Below are 23425 nucleotides of genomic sequence, written 5' to 3'. Positions count from 1 at the left end.
TATTCATATTATTCTTATGGTGAAGAGAATACTGTATGTGATTCAAATTTCATCAGGTTCCTATTAGCAACCATCTCTTCTCACAGATAGGAAAAAATTCAGAACGTAGAGTTGGCCATATTGACAAACATCCCAAACAGTCTTGCCAGTCAGATTTTCGTAGTACACTGAAATTGTGCTACATTCGAAGATGAACAACACGGAATTTTTATTTACTTCGTTGGATAATGTATGAAAATGCAGTGGTCAAAACTCGTGGCGGAGAAAAAAAGCTCGTCTTCAACTTTTTTTTAAATTTATTTATTGACGCAGAGGTTTTGGCGCCAACATTTATCTTTGTGCCTACAAACCATGCCTGCGTAGTGCTACATATATTCGACGGCAGAAGTTAGTTGTGGCGGCATGTACCAACATTTTTCATAACTTCCGCTTGCTTTGCACTCGATTCTAAGCCGCAGGCCGTTTTTTGGATTATGAAAACCGGAAAAAAAGTGCGGCTTAGATTCGAGTAAATACGGTAAGGTCACAAGAAAACTGGGCTCTGGGCAGCCATATGGCACTACCACGAGGAGAGACTATCATGTTCCATGCTGTCATGCATTGTACTGTCTCTGTAGCAGCAATTTGAGCAGCAGTTGGCACCACAGTGACATAACAAACTGTTGTAAATCATTTACATCAAGGAACCAGATCCTCAAGGGCAGCTCTGAAACAGACACCTCAACGATAGCTCTAAAACAGACACCCTGTAGTGTGCATTCCAAGACCCCAGACCACTAACGTTTGCGATTTCAACTATGTCAAGTGAGAGCTCACTGGAGGGCCAACAAGAGGTCTTTCGTGTTTTCTGATGACTGCCTCGGTGCCAGTGATGGCCATGTGTTGGTTAGAAAGAGGCCAGTTGAGGACCTACACACAACCTGTCTGTGTGCTAGACTCACTGGACCTACACCTGGAGTTATGGACTGGGGTGTGATTTTGTATGACAACAGGAGCACTCTCGTGGTTATCCCTCGCATCCTGACTGCAAACCTGTATATCAGTCAAGTGATTCAACTTGTTATGCTGCCATTCATGAACGGCATTCCAGGTGGTGTTTTTTAACAGGATGATGTTCAATCGCACACCGCTGTTGTAACCCAACATGCTTTATAGTGTGCTGACATGTTGCCTTGGGCTGCTCTATTGCCACACCTGTCTACAATCTAGCACATATGGGACACCATCAGATGACAGCTCTGGTGTCATCCACAATCAGCATTAAATGTCCCTGTATTGACCAACCAAGTTCAACAGACACAGAATTCTATACCACAAATTGACGTATGGAACCTGTACAACACCTCTACATGCTTGCATTCAACATTCTGACAGTTACACCAGTTATCAATGTACCAACATTTCAGATTCTCAATGGCTTTTCTTGTGTTTACATTCCTGAAATGTTAAACCACTTAACTATTTTACCTAGACAAATGTATTCCAGGAACTTCATTACTCTACATTAATTATTTTTTGTGTTGGGATTTTTTCCCCATCAGTGTGTTATGAAAAGGATCAATCTTAACGTTAGAGGAGCTCTTTTCTTTGTAAAGTATATTCTACCAACTATATTAGCTGCAGTTCAAATATATGGTCAAAGCAAATTCAGCATAAACTTCAAACTCCTTTCCTCATGTGCAACAAATCTAAAAGAAATATTACAGTTTAATTTGTTGTAAACTCGGTTATCCTATTCAAGAATATCAGTAATTTAGTATTGGAAATTACTGTTGCAAAATGAATTACAAGAAGTGGATAAAGATGGGAAATTAAATACCTGATTATTACGCACTGATTTTCATTATCTATTAACATGTTTCTGTACATCTCATCAGCTAATGCATAGATATGTGGCGGGTTTTCATATGGTGCCTGCAAAAATTAAATAGCAATTACCTTTCATTTACCCAGAGAACAGTCATGAAACATTTGTAAGAACATTATCAATTAGTATAACACAAGGAAGGTAATTTGTGGTGAGAAATGAGTCAATTGAAGATATACAGAAAATAAAAAATAAACATATATTTAAAAAAAACTACATCTTTGTCTTGAACTGCTTCACTGCATTTTCAAACAACCATCTCAAGGAAGTTATACTGCATATTCATTATCAAAACAATTCCAATAATGAAACCAGCAAGTTTCATCTCTTCCAAAATTTAATCAAATTTGGTGTTGATAATATACACTGTTCAGTCACATTAATGCGACCACCGCCTATATTCGACATCAACATGAAATAACCACACACAGACAGTAGGTGGCTGCGCTAGCAGTGGAGAGTATATAAGGCGGGCTTGGGGACACGTGAAACAGTGTAATCACTGTCATAATGTGGTAACTGAGTGATTTACCTAGCATCCAAAAGTGCATGATCATTGGTTTCTGGACCAAGGGTGGAAGAATTTCAGGAACAGGTAAGTTTGAAAACTGTTTGCATGCTGCTGTGGTTCTAACATGTGTGGCAAAATAGAGCTATCCAAAGCTGTTCTGAGGCAACAGTGGTGCACCACAGGCCATATATGAGAGGGCTGAACTATGGTTAAGGAGATGTGTATGGGCGAACAGGCATGCAACCGTTGAGCTACTGACCAGCCAGATGAACCAAAGGGCTACCAACAGTGTCTCCTCAATGACCGTTTACTAAACATTGCTGTGTATGGGACTCTGGAGCAGGCACCTGGTTCATGTACTCTTGCTGACTGCTGTTCATCAGTGATGAAGGCTGGAATTTCCAGACCAATACTGCAACTGGACATCCACTGAGTGGCGACAGGTGGTCTTTTCAGATGAATCATGACTTTCGTGATATTCCCTCGATGATCTCGTCAGTCTGGAAGGCACAATAGATCAACACAAGTACGAACCTGTCCTTGGGGACAATGACCACCTCTACATGCAGCTTGTTTTTCCTCAGCACAATGACATCTACCAGCAGGACAAAGCAATATGTCACGCAGTTCATAGCATGTGTCCATGGTTCGAAGTGCACCAGGATAAGTTTACCATTCTTCTGTGGCCACTAAACTCAAATCAATAATCTGAGGGACCATCTCGGTCGGGCTATTTGCACCATGGATCCTGAATTGCGAAACCTAGTGCAGCTGGGCACAAAACTGGACAGCATGGCTCCACATCCCTGTCTCTACCTTCCAGAATCTCATTGACTCTCTTCCTGCATGTCTTGTAGCAATTCACACTGTGAAACTTGGTTATTCAGGCTTCCGACAGGTGGCCACATTAATGCGACTGGACAGTATAGTAATTTCACCTAATAGCTAGACACAAATTGCATAAGCAACAAGTTTACACAAAAATCTTTTTAATATAACATGCTTTTTAAAAAACATGAAATAATTTCTCCTAACCCCATACAGAATCCTAACCCCAAGCATATAGTCATTAAACTTCGTGCATGTGAATTTTTAATAGCTATGACAATACTTGTAAAATTTATAATGATGTATGTCAGGAACATGCAATAATAACTGATAGATGAACGGTTCACATAAATCACAAACAATTTGATTGCACTGCAAATGATATGAAATGTTGTGTGACTTTTCCCAACAACTACTCTCTACACTCATTATCTATTGCATACACTACACATTTTTAGATTTAAATTTTACAGGTAGTTACTGAAAATTCATATGCACAATTTTCAGGATTATCTGCATGATATTAGGAATCTGCATGAGGCTAGGAGAAATTATTTTATGTTTTTAGTCCATTTAAAAAGCTCATTACATTAAAAAGTTCTGTTATATAATTAATTATTTCCTGCTTTTTAGTCCTGCGTGTGTGAAATTTTTCAATCAATTTGAGACATTTTGATGAGATTAAATCAAAAATGTGTGGTGATTTTCACATTTATTTCAGTTTCTCCAACATAGTGCTTCCTTCAATGTATATCTTGTCAAAGATCGTGAGGGCAAAAATTAGAGAAATTTGAGCTCACACTGGGGCTTACCAGCAGTCATTCCTACCACGAAACATTTATGTCTGGAACAGGAAGAGAAGGAAGTAACAGTAGCACACAAAGTACCCTCTAACACACAACAAAAAAAGAGAGTGAATTAATAGTGAACTGTCATCCAGTTCTGAGCTATATTGAAAAGTTCACGTCTCTAGCTCACCAGGAGTTTAAAAGTAATTGCGAAATTTGTACCGAACAAACAGACTAGAAAGTGACCTAATAAAAACCTCTTAAAAACTAATGAGCCATGAAATTACAAACATAGGTAAATCACTGAGAAGAGTTGTTATGCAGTATTATTAGCCATAATAAAAATTAAGAATAGGTTTAGAGCTCCACTTACAAGTTTCGCATAGTAATGCTGGTAGCACCTGCCAAGAGGATTAAAGGGGATGTGCCAACAGCTGACTGCAGTTTACCAATGAGAGGCAGATTACATATCTCTTAGATCACGTGTTTCTTAGTAATGAATTGAGGCTAACCTCTGATGTCCTTATCACAATGTTATAAGTGCAGTCTTCAGTCCAAAGACTGGTTTGATGCAGTCTATTCTGTGCAAGCCTTTCCCTTCCTCTGCACAACTACTGCAACCAACATCCATTTGTACCTGCTTGCTGTAGTCAAGCCTTGGTCTCCACCTACAATTTTTAGCCTTAACCCCCACACTTGCCTCCATTACCAAACAAAGATTGCTTGGTGACTCAGGATGTATTCTATCAACAGGTCTCTTCTTTTAGTCCAGTTGTGGCATAAATTTATTTTCTCCCCAATTCAGTTCAGTACCTCTTAATTAATAACCCAATCTACCCATTACTGTATGGTTAAATGATGATGGCGTCCTCTTGGGTAAAATATTCCGGAAGTAAAATAGTCCCCCATTCGGATCTCTGGGCGGGGACTACTCAAGACGACATCGTTATCAGGAGAAAGAAAACTGGCATTCTACGGATCGGAGCGTGAAATGTCAGATCCCTTAATCGGGCAGGTAGATTAGAAAATTTAAAAAGGGAAATGGATAGGTTAAAGTTAGATATAGTGGGAATTAGTGAAGTTCGGTGGCAGGAGGAACAAGAGTTCTGGTCAGGTGAAAACAGGGTTATAAATACAAAATCAAATAGGGGTAATGCGGGAGTAGGTTTAATAATGAATTAAAAAATAGGAGTGCGGGTAAGCTACTACAAACAGCATAGTGAACGCATTATTGTGGCCAAGATAGACACGAAGCCCATGCCTACTACAGTAGTACAAGTTTATATGCTAACTAGCTCTGCAGATGACGAAGAAATTGAAGAAATGTATGATGAGATAAAAGAAATTATCCAGGTAGTGAAGGGAGACGAAAATTTAGTAGTCATGGGTGACTGGAATTCGACAGTAGGAAAAGGGAGAGAAGGAAACATAGTAGGTGAATATGGCTTGGGGCTAAGAAATGAAAGAGGAAGCCGTCTAGTAGAATTTTGCACAGAGCATAACTTAATCATAGCTAACACTTGGTTCAAGAATCATAAAAGAAGGTTGTATACATGGAAGAATCCTGGAGATGCTAGAAGGTATCAGATAGATTATATAATGGTAAGACAGAGATTTAGGAACCAGGTTTTAAATTGTAAGACATTTCCAGGGGCAGATGTGGACTCTGACCACAATCTATTGGTTATGAACTGTAGATTAAAACTGAAGAAATTGCAAAAAGGTGGGAATTTAAGGAGATGGGACATGGATAAACTGACTAAACCAGAGGTTGTACAGAGTTTCAGGGACAGCATAAGGGAACAATTGACAGGAATGGGGGAAAGAAATACAGTAGAAGAAGAATGGGTAGCTCTGAGGGATGAAGTAGTGAAGGCAGCAGAGGATCAAGTAGGTAAAAAGATGAGGACTAGTAGAAATCCTTGGGTAACAGAAGAAATATTGAATTTAATTGATGAAAAGAGAAAATATAAAAATGCAGTAAATGAAGCAGGCAAAAAGGAATACAAACGTCTCAAAAATGAGATCGACAGGAAATGCAAAATGGCTAAGCAGGGATGGCTAGAGGACAAATGTAAGGATGTAGAGGCTTATCTCACTAGGGGTAAGATAGATACTGCCTACAGGAAAATTAAAGAGACCTTTGGAGAAAAGAGAGCCACTTGTATGAATATCAAGAGCTCAGATGGAAACCCAGTTCTAAGCAAAGAGGGGAAAGCGGAAAGGTGAAAGGAGTATATAGAGGGTCTATACAAGGGCGATGTACTTGAGGACAATATTATGGAAATGGAAGAGGATGTAGATGAAGATGAATTGGGAGATACAATACTGCGTGAAGAGTTTGACAGAACACTGAAAGACCTGAGTCGAAACAAGGCCCCGGGAGTAGACAACATTCCATTGGAACTACTGACGACCTTGGGAGAGCCAGTTCTGACAAAACTCTACCATATGGTGAGCAAGATGTATGAGACAGGCGAAATACCCTCAGACTTCAAGAAGAATATAATAATTCCAATCCCAAAGAAAGCAGATGTTGACAGATGTGAAAATTACCGAACTATCAGTATAATAAGCCACAGCTGCAAAATACTAACACGAATTATTTACAGACGAATGGAAAAACTGGTAAAAGCAGACCTCGGGGAAGATCAGTTTGGATTCCGTAGAAATATTGGAACACATGAGGCAATACTGACCTTACGACTTATCTTAGAAGAAAGATTAAGGAAAGGTAAACCTACCTTTCTAGCATTTGTAGACTTAGAGAAAGCTTTTGACAATGTTGACTGGAATACTCTCTTTCAAATTCTAAAGGTGGCAGGGGTAAAATACAGGGAGCGAAAGGCTATTTACAATTTGTACAGAAACCAGATGGCAGTTATAAGAGTCGAGGGGCACGAAAGGGAAGCAGTGGTTGGGAAGGGAGTGAGACAGGGTTGTAGCCTCTCTCCAATGTTATTCAATCTGTATACTGAGCAAGCAGTAAAGGAAACAAAAGAAAAATTTGGCGTAGGTATTAAAATCCAGGGAGAAGAAATAAAAACTTTGAGGTACGCCGATGACATTGTAATTCTGTCAGAGACAGCAAAGGACTTGGAAGAGCAGTTGAACGGAATGGACAGTGTCTTGAAAGGAGGATATAAGATGAACATCAACAAGAGTAAAACAAGGATAATGGAATGTAGTCGAATTAAGTCGGTTGATGCTGCGGGAATTAGATTAGGAAATGAGACACTTAAAGTAGTAAAGGAGTTTTGCTATTTGGGGAGCAAAATAACTGATAATGGTCGAAGTAGAGAGGATATAAAATGTAGACTGGCAATGGCAAGGAAAGCGTTTCTGAAGAAGAGAAATTTGTTAACATCGAGATAGATGTAAGTGTCAGGAAGTCGTTTCTGAAAGTATTTGTATGGAGTGTAGCCATGTATGGAAGTGAAACATGGACAATAAATAGTTTGGACAAGAAGAGAATAGAAGCTTTTGAAATGTGGTGCTACAGAAGAATGTTGAAGATTAGGTGGGTAGATCACGTAACTAATGAGGAGGTGTTGAATAGGATTGGGGAGAAGAGAAGTTTGTGGCACAACTTGACTAGAAGAAGGGATCGGTTGGTAGGACATGTCCTGAGGCATCAAGGGATCACAAATTTAGCATTGGAGGGCAGCGTGGAGGGTAATAATCGTAGAGGGAGACCAAGAGATGAATACACTAAACAGATTCAGAAGGATGTAGGTTGCAGTAGGTACTGGGAGATGAAGGAGCTTGCACAGGATAGATTAGCATGGAGAGCTGCATCAAACCAGTTTCAGGACTGAAGACCACAACAACAAAAACCCATCTAATCTTCAGTATTCTTCTGTTGCACCAAACTTCCCTATTCCCCTTTGTCTGAACTGTTTATCATCCATGTTTCACTTCCTTACAGGGCTTCACTCCAGAATCCTTACAGGGCTGCACTCCAGGAAAAAAAAAACAACACATTTCTTGATCACAATACAACCTTGATATGTGCAATGTAATCAAACAAATACATTAAAAAAGGAAATAGATTTTACAAGAATTTTAGTTGGAAATATGCAGTAGGTAGTTTGGAAGACTGAATCAAAGACACTGTAATGGCGTCATTTTAAGCCGATTCCTTCAGTCCCAATGTAATCACAATCTCACGTTTCCCTATATATTCCAAGGAACAGCATGGGACAAGACACAAACTATGAAGTACACTGAAAGCTTTCAACATTACCCTTAAAAAACATATAGCCTCTTTATTCACCTCCCATTTACGTAAAGCCATGCTTCCAATAGTTATGTGAAACTGCCTGTTGGCAAACCAAATACAACAGATAAAAATATCCCATCTCACACTTCCCCTTTTCTTAACTATAACCTTAACCACCATTAATAATAGAAATACCAAAGGCTATCTCAATACATCCAACTTCCCCTAATCTTTACAATTTTTATCTCCTTGTCGAAGCCAAGATAAAAACTCAATTTTCAGACAAAAAATTCCAGACAAAATACAATCATCTTATACAAGATCCCTTAAAGGCAAAACCAAATTTTCTCTGCAAAATTTAACGGAGAAATATTAATCTACCAGCATTTCCTTAAATACTGTCAAGGCCTTTGATTGTGTCAATCATAAAAATTTACTACAGAAAGTACAGTGCTACAGACTTATCTGTGACCCTCATCCCTTGCGACTGGATGAAAGAAAGCAAACAGTAAAACTGAACTACACAAATCACAGGCTAAGCTGCATCTCAGTACAAGCATTATTGTAAAAAAGGTCTATTGACATTTTATACACTAACAAATGCAATGCCTATTACCTCACATGTGAAGTTTTACAGTGTATTTGACAGCAGTTATTGCTGGTTTCCTGCAGGCTTGGCAACACCACATGCACAAGAGCAGATTCTTCAACCTTACTTGATGTACACAAATGTATCTTCTGGACTCAAGATAATTAGATGTGGTAACCTTGCCGAGTTATACACTGTGCTCTCATACTTCAGCTCAGAACATAAAATGGCTTTAGAAAACTGGAGTAGTTATCCTCTTGTTGCTCCACAAGACTGTGATAACCTAGGTATTTTAAAACATTTAAGGATAGTAGCATTCATGCCTTCAGCTCTTTTTACACATGGTAAACAACTCAATTGTCATAAAACAAGTCTACCACAATCATCGTCACATGTTTCTGCCTGCAGTACAGGTTGCGTAATAATGGAAGAAGAATGGTTAAAAGCAACATAAACTGTCCCTCTGAAGTAACTACTATTTTTCAATATTTCCAGGACAATATGTGATCTTGCAAAGGTAGGGAGGAACCGTGGGTGGACCAGTATGGTTGGAGTTGGTTGTAGGCTTCACTCACATCTTTGCGTGAGCATTATTATCCATCTTCAGGGTGGGTACTCAAACATGGGAAAGAAAAAAAGATTCCCTGAGAATTTCAGGTGTCAGGAGGAAGATGGTGTCAAGAAGCTCCTGACAAAAAAATGTTGTGTGCCACAGGAAAGGGTGGGAGGGGAGGGGGGTGGTTGCAGGTGGCAGAATACCATAACAATAATGACTTTTCTTTCCTCTCCGTGGAGCTATACACCAGCCATAAGCCGTATTTAACAGCAGTTTTTAAACATCAATAATGTATATCGGATAATATTCATATAATTAATATGCTCTGAAACAAAAAGTATTTAAAAAAATTGTGAATTATAGAACTCAATAAAAAACTATTTCAATGCTACGTTAAAAACACAGAATTCCCTAAGATTTTATGAAATTCTCTGAGATTTCACTGATTTTTCCAGGTAAAATATAATTCTCTGAGAATTCCAAGTTTTCAGGAAGAATCACCACCCTGGTCTTGTGTAATGGCCACTGCTGGGCGCACTCTCAGCCTGTAGCTGCATGGGATTCCCCACAAAACTTATACTGACAATCTTTGTCATTGATGAGAGTCTCGAGGATCTTTATTTCTACAGATTCATTTACTACACTTTCCCAATAATTGCTAGCTCAGCACAGCAATTTGGGTTTTCTAAATGTAAAACGTATGTTCTGTGTTCCCCACGAAGTTTCAAGATGCAGTGCTGTATTTGCCCAATATACTTGTGGTCAGACTCATGTAAGATGCTGTATATTCCTGATAGGTGAAGTCTCAGTGGATCCTGCACAAAGCTGAGAATATCTTTTGTCTTTGGTGGCAGCTGGAAGACAATTTTGGTGTTGCAGCTTACAAACAGCACCATGACCTTGGGTGATAATGGTCCCATATAGGGAAGAAAAGAGAGCTTATGGGCTGCTACATCTTTCCTTTCTTTAACATCCTTCTAATCTGGACTTCTCTGTATCCATTTCGATGGAACACTTCCTTCAGGTATTGTAGCTCAGCTGGTAAGCTGCTTTTTCACAGATGTCACACGCCCTATGTACCAGAATGGTTATCACTGAATGCCTCTCACATGATGGTGCCAACTCATTGCTGTGCTCAGCCGATAACTGTTGGCAAACATAATAAAGAATCTATAGAAATAAGGAATGATCCATGAGAACCAAATGAAGTTTATTAACTACACTTTGTGTGAAGTCCTGCATTAGCAGCTACAGGTCTATAGCACACTCAGCAAAGCCCAAAATATGAGATGGATCCACCCCCATCCCAAAGGTAGTTTAGAACTCACACAGGATAATAAAAACCAGTCTTGGGGAAAATGGAGAACCAGGTCACCTGCTTGTGTATCGTCTCTCAATATTAGAGGCAAACAATACAAAAGAACATGCTTAGTACGGAGGGCCAGAAGGAGGGGGTATTAAACAGAATGTCCTACATCTGTAACGCTCCACAATCACAATGTTTGAGTGGCTCATTACATAAAGTAAAAGTATAGGTTAGTCTGGTATGATCAGTGTGGAGGTGACATAGGATGGTGGATTCCCTCCGGGATGAATGGACAGATAAGCATCATGAGCAGTTGTTTCCTAAATAGTGTGAAGTTTATTAGAGACAACAGTAGCCCACTAAATGCTGTTCCACCTCTGAGTGAGCAAAGGCCTTATTTGCATCTGCAAATCCATAACTGATCATCAAAGTGGATGTGTGATGAGTAATCACTTCTCTATCCAAACAGTCTGAATGAAAGTTCATTCCCTGAGATATCCACAAGACCTAGGGCCCAGAGAAAGACAACTGAGCAGGCAGTATAATTAAGGTTAGAGAGAAGTTGATTAGCAGATATCACAGGGCTGAGAGAATAACAGTCATCAATTGTCTGGAGGTTGCTCACAGTATCACTGCAAATTAAAACTCAGTCAACTAAATGAAAGATTCTGTCAATGGCTTCCAGCTCTGTCATAAAAAAACTACATCTTCCAGGCAACAAATGTTGTCCCTAACTGACAGAAGATGTGAAATGATATCCTGTCCTATCTATGGCTTTAGAACCATCAGCGTAAATGATGGCACAACCCTGGTATTCTTGGAGAACTGAAAGGAGCAGATGCCGTAAGGTCATGGAGTTGACTAACTTTAGGACTATGGAATAAATCAGTCCTAATTTGTGGCCTTGGTACCAACCAAAACGGTTTATGCAGGAAAACTCAAGGAGTGCATTCCAAGCAAATTAAGAGGTGCTGCTGGCAGAAGGTTACAACACGCATTCCAACTGGTAATCCCACCTGAGAGCAGGTATCAGGGGTCAATACTCCTCACATACAAAATGAATGTGATACACTGGATGATGAGAAAATTGTCGATGGTGACCGTGTATGTGATCAACAGCTGATACCATCGGAACTGAAGATCACAGATGGTATCATAGGAAGTGAAGAGGGAAGATATCTGTTTCAGGAAGGAGACGGTCTATGGGACTAGTCCGGAAGGAAGCAATGGCCAGTCAGATGCTACAATGATTTACTTAGTATAACAATTTCAAAGTTAAAAGTGCCACCCAGCCATAAACCAGGCAAACATAATCCAGTCAGGTCAAGACCAGGGTATGGTAAATACAGAGAAGAGTAGGAAGATCTGCACCTCAAGAGGTGTGGACAAGGAAACAGAAGTTCCTAAGCTTTTGCGTACACCTAGACTTTAGATGACCAACATGGGACATTCAAGTCTTCTTCTCTTTTTTTTTTTTTTTTTTTTGTGTTGAAGGAAAAGGCTCAAAACATGGAATTGTGTACCAACATCCAAACTCTGGGTACCCAAGTTGAGCTCTGGATGAGGAAGGACCATTGTGCAATGACAGGAATGTACGATCCATCCACACCTTCATTGTACCCAGGAAGCCACTGAACAGTGCAGGAAAACACAGAAGTACATTCTAAGCAGATTAATATGGGGAGGTACTCCGAGTACCTCAACCTGATCCCCCACCCACCTCTCCTGCTCCACTTGCGAATGGTGCGTGGGAACAATAATTGTCAGTTAGCCTCTGCATTAGCTCTAATTTCTCAAATTTTCTCGTCGTGGACATTTTGTGAGATGTATGTGGGAGGAAGTGATATGTTGGCCAACTCTTCCCGGAAAGTGCTCTCACAAAATTTCAACAGTAAACCTCTCTGTGACACACAACACCTCTCTTGTAGTCTCTGCCACTGGCATTTGTAATCATCTCTGCGATGCTCTCGTGTGGACTAAATACCTTGTGATGAAACATGCTGCTCTTTGTTGGATATTTTCTATCTGTTAAGGATCTCTTATTGATGAACAGTACTAAAGAATCTGTTGAACAAGTTCCTTGTAAAACACTTCCTTAGTGAATACGCTACAGTTCCTTAAGATTCTTCCTATGAATCTCAGTCTGGCATCTGCTTTTCATACTGTTTGCTTTATGCGGTCACTCCACTTAAGATCACTCTGGATAATGATTCCCTGATATTTTATGGTAGATATTATTTCCATCAGTTTGTCAGCAATAGTTAAATTATACAGTAGAGGCTTTCTTTTCCTATGTGTGCAAAAATGTTACATTTATTTATGTTCATGGTCAACTGCCAGAGGTGGCACCATTCATCAATCCTCTACATGTCAGTCTGCAAATCGATACTGTCTTCTGGCATTGCTAGACAACCCTATCCTCTGCAAACAGTTTTAAGGAGCTTCCGGCACTTTCTACTAGAACATTTACATACAATGTAAACAGTAATGGTCCTATCATGCTTCCTTGGGATACTCCGGAAATTACCTTTACATCTGTAAATTTTGTTCCTTAAAAGCTGTGTGCTGAGTTCTGTAGCAAGGAAGTCTCGAATCCAGTCATAAATCTGGTTTGATACTCGATAAGCTCACATTTTTTCACTAAACTGCAATACAAGACATGTCAAGGAACATGACATCAACCTGAGCACCATTGCCTACTGCACTACGAATTTTATGGAGGGACAGACCAAGCTGAGTTTTGCAAGATCTCTGTTTGCGGAATCCACTTTGATTTTTTTATACAGGAGATTTTCATTCTCCAAACACATCATAACATGTGAGCACAAATCATGTTAGATAATTATATGCATCTGTTCTACAACTATTCTTGAAAACAGGAATGACCTGTGCTTTTTTCTAGTTGCTAGGTAGCCTTCATTGCTTCAGTGATCTATGGCAAACTGCTGTTAGAAGGGGAGCAACTTCTTTCGTATAACCATTATAGAATCTTACAGGTATCTCACCTGGTCCAGTCAGCTTTCCACTAACGAGAAATTATGGTTGCTTTTCTCTTCCATGATCAGTTGTCTCAATACCTGCCATGGGAAAGGATCTAAGCACTGGTAGGTCAGACGGCATCCTTCAACTGGAATTTTGCTATGGCTTACAGAGTGGGAGCTATACCAAATATGAAAATCATTGACATACAGTGTGAGGGTTACCAGTGGCCTGACAGATGTCACTAGCTCATTGAACGTTATGAGGAAGAGTGTAACACACAGCATGGAGCACTGGGGGATAAAGTTCCATTGGATCTGCGGACAGCTGAGTAAAGTACCAACTCTAACCCACAACAATTGGTGGGGTACAAACTGACAAATAAAAATCTCTGAGGGTGCCTCAAAAGCCCAATCATGAAGGGTAAGTAAAACATTATGCCAAGCAGTGATACACGACTTTAACAGGTCAAAGAAACTGATGAGGTGTTGGTGTTTCAAAAAAAGGCTCTTGGATTGCCATTTTCAATCCAACCTGATGGTCGACTGTGGATCATCCCTCCCAAATACCACATTGATAGGGGGACAAAAGACACCGAGGTTCAAGAACCCAGCACAACCTGCAAGCAACCATCATTTCATGCAGTTTGCAGAACACGTTGGTGAGGCTAATTTGTTGTTAGCTGCGAACACAAGTTGGTTTTTTTTTTATAGCTTAAGTTTTGGGACAATGATACTATGTAGCCACTGCAAAGGGAAGACACCTTTGAGCCAAATATGACTGAAAACTCTGGACAGATTTATGCAGCCTCTTAGTAATATCCAGATGCTGGAGTATCAGATTATGAACTGAATCAGGGCCTGGGATTGTTTTATGGGGCAAGGAAACAGTCTGATGCAGTTCCCAGCGACTTAGAAAGGTTCATTATATAATTCAACTTGGTGATGGGGATGAGGAGGAGAGCGGGGTGGGGGGTGGGGGGGTGTCAATGTCTTCAATTCGTCATTTCTACATTAGAAAGATACATGACTACAAAGAGGACTCTGATGCCATTGCAAAATTGGTCATACGGTGTTCAGCAAAGACCATTACATCAGTACAAAGACCAATCTGAAGGACAAGATGCAAACAGCTGTTGATCTTCGGTGGCACAGAAGACCAAGGAGCTTGGCTGACATGTAGTAGGAAGAGGCACACATTCCCAAGGAGAAGCCACAGCACTTCCAGCATGCTTTTTACTACGCTTAATTAGACAGAAAGCCTTAGTGAAGAGTCACTTAAGATTAGGAGGGCAACCTATGAACGATGTCACTTAACTCATTACAGGGCCATACAATGATCCTGAACAGCTGTTGCAAAATCTTTAGTCCACCTTGATACTGACCAGCTGGGGAACATGCCTGTAGAAAGAGGAACAGCAATTTCAGGTGATTGCATTGGAGACACCTCCGACAACCTCAATGAGACAATGTTGGCAGAGAGGTGGTGAAGATGATATCAGATGTATGTAACTGCCAGTTGGCTCTTTGTAGAGCCCACAGAGGTAACTCATCAGTCGGATGGTGACAAGACCACCAGGCAGTGGTCACTGTCACAAAGATCATCAAGGAGTGACCAATGTAGCGAAGCCACACGACTGGTGGAAGAGTTCATATGGTCCATAGTTGAAAAGATGCCATGGGTGGCACTGAAGAGGGAAGGAGTACAGTCGCTGAGAAGACACAGGTTGGCATTCAAAATATGTTGGTTGATCAGAAGGCATCTATCAGATGAAGTGCTACTTCCCCACAGGGGGTTATGTATACTGAAATCCCCAAGTGCAATAAATGTTACAAATGTTGATTGCTGGAATAGCTGGAATAGTTTGCACTTGCACTAGTATTGTTTCCAACATGATATGAAGTGGAATCTGCTCATGGTATATGTGCAAGCAAACCTACAGACCCCTCCAGTTGCCCTCTCAAGCCAGTATGACTCACAGATTCTACTGTAACCACAAGGCCTTGGGGAATAGTCACTAGTGAAGGGCAATACAGACAGCAGCATTACAGGAAATCAGCTGTCACGGTTCTAGCAGGTGACAGCAGTATACACTATAGTTTCAATGGATCATCACATTGATGGTGTCCCAGTTAGGAGTGAAGGGGCCACGAGAACAGGTCACCCTACGGTCTATGGAAAGATGCACGCTGGACATAACAATAAGTGACAGGAAAATAAACACATGGATAAGAGAAAACACATTTTAAGGACATGATACTGATTTAAGAAACTGAAATGAAGATAGTTCAGGGAATATAGCAAGATGGAATGATGTGAGATAGATTAAAGAGATTCTGTGATGGATTCCTCATTATAGGAAAAGACCTGGAAACTACCTAATGGAAGAAAGATTGATGACACAAAGAAGCAAGAAAGACAATCTGGCATGCTGAAGACTAACATATGGAGAACCAGTTTAGTGATTTCTATGAAGTGTACACAAAAGATAGCACGTCCACACAAGAGTCCACAAACACCACAGAAATCTACTCAAAATTATCTATTCTTCATCAAAATGTGCAGTCTATTAAAAATAAAGTTCATCAGCTTGAAGCTGAATTACAGTCTTTGAATGGCAAGGTGGTATGCGGTACTGGGAAATGGTTTGGGGACAAGAATCCCCACTCTCAAAACTAGCATAATAATATCTGGAGACATGAATATTAACACAGGTGTTGAAGGTGAAATTACTAATAATTTCCTAAACATTTTGAATGCACATTTGGCACAAATGGTAAAAGCTGCTACTAGGCTATCAGAAAGCTCAGCATCAGTCTCAGACCACTTACTTATAGATAATGAAAGGCAGAACTGGTTCTGATCATTATTATCAGATAATAAAGCTAAAGACAAGCTTGGTAAAACCCACAAAATTGCAGGCCTACTAAGTGAACTTCTCAGAACTTAAAGTACATATTTTTTCTACAGCATTGACAATCACACCTGGCGTGAGGCATATATCGAAAACATTGTAGATTCTGAGATCTCTGGATTCTGCTCATCATTTAAATTCATTTCTGGGGAGATATTTACAAAAATAGGTGGATAACAGCAGGTATTAGAAAGTCCTCATGCGCACTTAAATTTCTCAGTTCTTTACAAAAGAATAACACTAATAACACAGTATGAAAAGAATACATATAACCACAATGCTTACCGCAAAGTCAACAACAAAATTATATATAAAGCAAAAAATAAAAGCAAAGTAGTAAAGGTTGTCACAAAACATGGAACCTGAAAAGGTAGACAATTACTAGACACACAAACCAAAAATGTAAGCAGAATAATACAAAATTCTCAGGAATTAGCAAATTTTGTTAATGATCACCTCTCTGGTATTACAGAGAAGTTGCAACAAAAATCTTAATAAATCACTTGCAGCACCCACAATGAGTCACACAGCAAATACAATAAGGTTTCTCACAAATCGGAAGAGAGTACAGAAATTAAAAATAAAAACTCAGCAGGCTTGGGCAAGGTTCCAGTCCATGTTCGGAAGGCATGCACAAACAGCATACAAGCCACATTAACAAACGTAATAAATGAGTCCTTTAGTTCAGGTATTTTTCCCCAGAATACCTAAAGCACATACGAGTTGTGCCCTTAGTAGAGAAAGGTAATACAGAGAGTTTAGAAAACTACAGGCCATATTTGCTACTGTCTGCATTCTCAAAGATAATTGAATTAATTACAAACAACAGACTAATGAGTTGCATGAATGAATACAATCTTTTTAGTGAAGCACAGTTTGGTTTCAAAAGTGGGAGAAGTACAATTGCAGCCATCACAAATTTCCCAAAAGTGGTACTTGAAGCTCTTAACAAAGATGACTGTGTTACATGCATATTCTTAGACATGTCCAAGGCTTTTGACATTGTTGACCATAAAATATTACTTAACAAGCAAGAAGTGCTAGGTGTAAGAGGAAAGGCAAACAAGTGGTTAAAATCTTACGCAGAAAACAGGGTGAAAAGGTAGAAATAATTGTCTGCTTATGGTAAATTTTTAGGACAACAAATTCAGACAAAAATGTAAACATAGGTGCCTCTCAGAATACTGTGTTGGGTCCAATTTTGATCTTGACAATATATTAATAACTTTCCAAACAGTAAAAGGTAACTGATAAAACACCAGAAAACATAGAGAAAGCAAGTGTGTTTACAACTGGGCAGTATGTAATACCACAAACATAACGAAAAGAAAAAGCTGGCTGGAGTGGCCGAGGGGTTCTAGGCGCTACAGTCTGGAACCAAGCAACCGCTACGGCCCCAGGTTCGAATCCTGCCTCGGGCATGGATGTGTGTGATGTCCTTAGGTTAGTTAGGTTTAAGTAGTTCTAAGTTCTACGGGACTGATGACCTCAGAAGTTAAGTCCCATAGTGCTCAGAGCCATTTGAACCATTTGAAAAGAAAAAGTATGCACTTCAGCATAGAGAGAGAAAACAACTGTCAAATTAAGTATAGATGATAGATCTCCAGGCCGTGCAGCATACACCTTGTTTTTAGGGATGAATATTGTCACCTAATGCAAAATTAACACAGAGATACAGAAAAAAATAATAAAAATAGCACTAAGTGATGAAGAAAATTGTGAAATACTAGCCAAATTTTTTGAAAAACTACTGAACTGTCCCACAACCAACAGAAATCCTCCCAACATCCAACACCAAAGCCCTGCAACAAAAAGATTCTACACTGCCAACAGTAGAAGAATTATCAAACACATAAAGAAACTCAAAAATAACAAAGCCTCTGGGAAGGATGGAATTGTAGCCAAATGTCTCAAAACTCTAGGGCCTAATTCAGGAAAGGAGCTAGTAAGAATTATTCGAAATATATGGGTCAACGAAGAAATCCCAGGAGATTGGACGTGTGCCTTAATACACCCATTACATAAAAAAGGGGACAATCATGACGTGAATAACTGCAAAGGCTTTTCTCTACTCCCTGTAACATGTTAGATATTATCAGCTTGTATTCTTGAAGGAGCACAACAACTGCTAGAACCCAAATCTCAGATTTCCAAGCTGGTTTCAGGCCAAACAGATCGTGCCCAGAGCAAATCTTAAACCTAAAATTAATCACAAGAATAAGGAAGATACGAGGCAAGCCTACAGTATATGTCTTTGTCAACTTCAAAAAGGCATATGACTCAGTCCAAAGACCCACACTATTTAGGATTCTTAAAGAGAAAGGACTGGATCATAAAATACAGAAAATCATTCAGCAGACATTAACAAATACAACATCCAAAGTGAAATTTATGGGAAAACTTTCAAAACCATCCGAGATAAAAACTGTGGTTGGACAAGGTAATGGGTTATTGCCTTTGTTGTTCAATGTAGTTCTAGATAGAGTCATGGAAGAATGGGAAAAGAAACTTGAAGAAAATTGCTGGAGACCCAATTCCATTAGGAAACAAAAAATAAATAAATAAATAAATAACCTACAAATCCCCTACTTAGCCTTTGCAGACAATCTCACAATAATGGCAGATTCTTGTGAGATGGCTATAAAACAGATAGAAACTCTAAAAGAACGTGCAGAGAAAGTCGGCCTGCAGACATCATTTGAAAAGATAGTGTTTATAACAACAAATTAAGAAATTTTCAAATTATAAACCAAATATGGAGAAATTAATAGAATATCACACTTTTAATATCTAGGAGAAATTCTCTCTGAAAAATATGCACAACAAGAAAGAATACAGAAAGCTCATAAAAGTTTAGGATTAGTGCAAAACTCTATAATAAAAAAATGCTTATCTTTAAACGCTTGAATTAGACATTACAAAACAGTAATTAAACCATCAATGTTATATTCCAGCGAAACCTTGGCACTAAACATGAAAATTGATATAGAAAATCTAAAGAAAGAAGGAAGGAAAATATTTAGGAAAATGTTGGGACCAAGATGGACCGAGAATGAATATAGACTGCAAAAAAGTCCAAAATTGAAGAATATTCTAACATGGAGACAGACATGAGGAAAAGACGTCTTAAATTCTATGGCCACATAAAGAGGCTTCCCGAACACAGACTAACAAAGAGAATAGTAAAATACATAGATTGCCTTGCTAATGGAGGAGAATGGATCCAAAATGTTAAAAAAGACTTGCAATTAGCGTAAATTACCACAGAAGAAATTGATGTAACAAACAATTTTCGAGTAAAAGTAGAAAAATGGGAAGTTAAACCAGAGACAAAAGCCCAAAGAACTGGAACAAGGGCCATAAGAAAAATAAGTAGCTGCCATAGTTGTGCTCATTGTACACACACACACACACACACACACACACACACACACACACACACACACACACACACACATCCCCATCCCTGATCCAAAATGAAGGAACTCTTGTCAACCTCATGTTCTCACGACAAATACTACACTTCACAATCTCAGCAATCAGTCCAAATAACTGGAGGAATTTAATAACGGACATGTCCTCCCCCATCTCAGACCACAACATAGCATTGTTATATTCATCATCATATCAATACCTAATACCAGAAGCCACACATAAATTAAATGTCTTATGACACCACAAACGGCAAACCAATAACACCTAACGAAAATGCCAAACACATTAACGAAAAAAATTTGATTAATAACTCAATGGAAAAACTTCCAAACCTTATGTCACGAACTACAAACACTGCCAACGACTTCACAAACACAACACCAAGGCTCAAATGAACACACAAAAAAACACACATACATGCACACCCACACTGGAGGGCACCATCAAACACAAGACAACACCTAAAAACACAACCAACTCAAACTCCCCACTGTAATGATGTCACACAACACAATATCCTTAGGATCACAGCTGATGGGTGGAATCAGACACTTTCATTGACCTCCAATCTGTTGTGCAAATCAAGGAAAATGTTACTATGTCTTTCACTAATAGTTCTATAGATAATCATGGATCAGTCATTTTGGACATACGTTTACCAAGGAAAACCAAGACTCAAACAGCATTTTCTATCAGGGAATAAAGTTGCACAATAAACTTCCCAAGGAGACGGATAAGATTACTAAAATACACCTGTCTGAAAAGGCAGACGAAACCTCCTCCATAAGTAATGCTTACAACACAAAGATTACTTAGATGACTCAGAGTAGTGATTAATAATGAAAAGGGATAGTTGCATCACATCTCCACATTAGAATTCATGATTGCAAGTATTGCTTCTATGAGAAAACCATGTGCCAAGATCTACAGCACACGATACTAATGTCTTGTCATTCTCCTCAGCTCTGTCATCTCATTCATCGTGGGGTATACCGACTCAGTTTTTCAGCTGGACCCAGAGGAAAATATGAAGACCTGCATGGGGTATAGCTGCTTGTTTCTCAGCATGGCATCCATTTCCCAAACAGACTTGAGGCAATGCAAGGGACTAAGCAGCATTTTCGATGTCCAGGAGTCACTAGCAGGTGTCAGTGTGTCCAGTGACACAGTGCAAAACTTTTACATTATAAATTACCTACAGAAAACTGTGCATAAATCGAAGATCATCACAGAATAGTGACCAGCCAAATGAGGCTGTACAGGTAAGGCAGTGACTCATATTCTGGAGGACAGAGTTTTCCTATATCATTTCAGCCAAGAGCCGGGTGCATGTGCCATCTTGCTTGAACGACAATTATCCAACTCAAAGTGTTTATTAATATTATTATTATTATTATTATTATTATTATTATTACTATTGTTACAGAAATAACTTTCCTATAAATAAGTTTACAAAGGTAATTTTTGCACAAAGTGTTGTTTAAACATCATACTTACTGCTCCCTGATACATCTCTATTTCTTTCTCTCCAAAATATGGCATCTGTTTGAATGGATTAACGGACACAAGAACTGGGCCAATGCATGTCTTAAGAAAATTAAGGAGCATACAGGTACACAAAAAAAGCAATATCATACAACAGGCAGTATCACATTTCAAAAACTGAAAGGATGACTTGTCCACCATAATGCAACAAAAAGGATGATAAGAAAGAAGCAGAGAGTCATTTAATCTTTCTCACTTTGCGAAACAGGCACAATAACTATGAACTTCAGTAACTTGTACCAAAAAGGATACAAAGATGTAATCATCCATATAACGTTTCTTCAGGTTCTCCACAATAGAATCTTCTGTAATTTTCGGCAGTAACACCATATCATCCACTCCTGAAAGCTTAACATTGTGGGACTGCCAGTGATAAACCTGTGAGCAAATGGTTGTGTTTTCCATTAACCTGACGTACACCAGTACAAGCTCTATGCTTTCTCTACATTTCCTTAGCCTAATCATCTGACTGTAAATGTCACATAATGGTATCAAATTTTCACTTACAAAGCTACGTAAATATAAACATAAGCAACTATTCTGGTAAATTTCTGTCCTAGTCACGAAATGGGCTTTTACCGTAAACTTTAAAGAACTGACAAATTACAAAATGTTTGAGTTACTCGTAGTCACTTCTTGATAATCGTTATCTGGGCCAATATGTGAAGCTGTAGTGTAAACACCGGCTTTTTATTTCAATAACATTTATAGGAAACAATGCTAGTTGTTTGTTATGAACCTACACCTACTATACTAACGTCAAATGAGTTAATCTGATAGTGACACTCACCATTCTGCCTAGTTAGGAGGTGTCTGTTCCAGGAATTTATTTATTTGTTACTTTTAAGTTTACTTTACAGGTACAGGAAAATGAATGCATTCCACATTGCTTGTGTTATCAGTTCATATCTGTCAAGTGTCAACAACAAACACCACCCATCCTGTATCTTCTTTGGCAATCGTGAAGTTCTTCTGTGAATTTAAAGGAGATATCTTCACTGTTCGAAGTGCTTGATGTGCTGCTGAGGTTCCCTACAACAACGTAATACGCTAAATAAAGGAAGTGGATCTGAGTCATGCATCTGAATCACTTCTCATATGAGCAGCAAAAAGGGTTATTGAGAGAAGCTGAGATCGAAAAACCCGACAGAATTGGTATGCAACGGATGTTTCTTCTTACATCTATATGTTGAGCGCAGTATTTGTAATGTCCTGGCGAACAGTACATAGCGTACACTGCACCGTGGCAAAACAAATAAATTATTATCTAAGTTTATGAAATAAATGTATATGTCTTCTTTTGTCTGTTCCTGCCTCTCTTACGATTAAATGTCGTAACCAATACGATAAGGATTTCCGGATTGGAAAATACGATGGACATATCGCTGCAAACATGTGTTTCACATTAAACAGTAGTTGGCATCAGTGACTTTTACTTCTCGGACATCATCTCTCTAATTTATACTGTTTGATAAACCTAGACCAATAAATTTACAATCACATAAGAAGTATCGTAATCAACAATATCGCGTCAAATATCACTGCGCCCAAAAAAGCTGGGATTTTTTTTTATAACGTCAGTACACCTTTCCCACACCGAAGAGTATTATTGTAACTCGAAAGAAGTTCAGTTGATACGGGAATACAAGCTTTCTCGTTGAATATCATTGATGAAATCTTCCCGGGTTATCAGCCGAGTCGGGGCGTCGTGTTGTTGCAACATTTCGACGAGTTTGTGGCAACCATACTAAAATTAGTGTAAGGTAGAACTGCACTTCACAGCCGGGATAAAGCGAGCAGTGGTAGGTATCCATCGGCGTGCGCACTTTTAGGCTAGATTTTGGCAACAGTGTGACGCACATGAGGCGAGGAGACAAGGAGTGCG

The 23425-nt window shown here is 39.1% G+C and overlaps 1 protein-coding gene across 1 annotated transcript in view; it reads right to left on the bottom strand.

Moving 5' to 3' along the window:
• The window catches only part of LOC126190751 (unconventional myosin-Ie-like), a 367405-nt gene extending 344817 nt beyond the window's left edge, over positions 1 to 22588 (bottom strand). Inside the window, exons 1-4 of the mRNA XM_049931260.1 lie at positions 22331 to 22588; positions 21793 to 21918; positions 21493 to 21582; positions 1820 to 1914 (exon numbers count right to left, since the gene is read on the bottom strand). Of these exons, the coding sequence (XP_049787217.1) occupies positions 1820 to 1914; positions 21493 to 21582; positions 21793 to 21918; positions 22331 to 22333 (314 nt within the window). The 5' untranslated portion in view covers positions 22334 to 22588. The remainder of the gene's footprint in view (positions 1 to 1819; positions 1915 to 21492; positions 21583 to 21792; positions 21919 to 22330) is intronic.
• Between the last annotated feature and the right edge of the window lie 837 nt (positions 22589 to 23425).

Source organism: Schistocerca cancellata, chromosome 6 (assembly GCF_023864275.1).
Source record: "Schistocerca cancellata isolate TAMUIC-IGC-003103 chromosome 6, iqSchCanc2.1, whole genome shotgun sequence".
In the NCBI taxonomy this organism is placed as follows: domain Eukaryota; kingdom Metazoa; phylum Arthropoda; class Insecta; order Orthoptera; family Acrididae; genus Schistocerca; species Schistocerca cancellata.
Note: the sequence above shows the minus strand (reverse complement) of the source record. Positions and strands in the feature narration are given on the sequence as shown.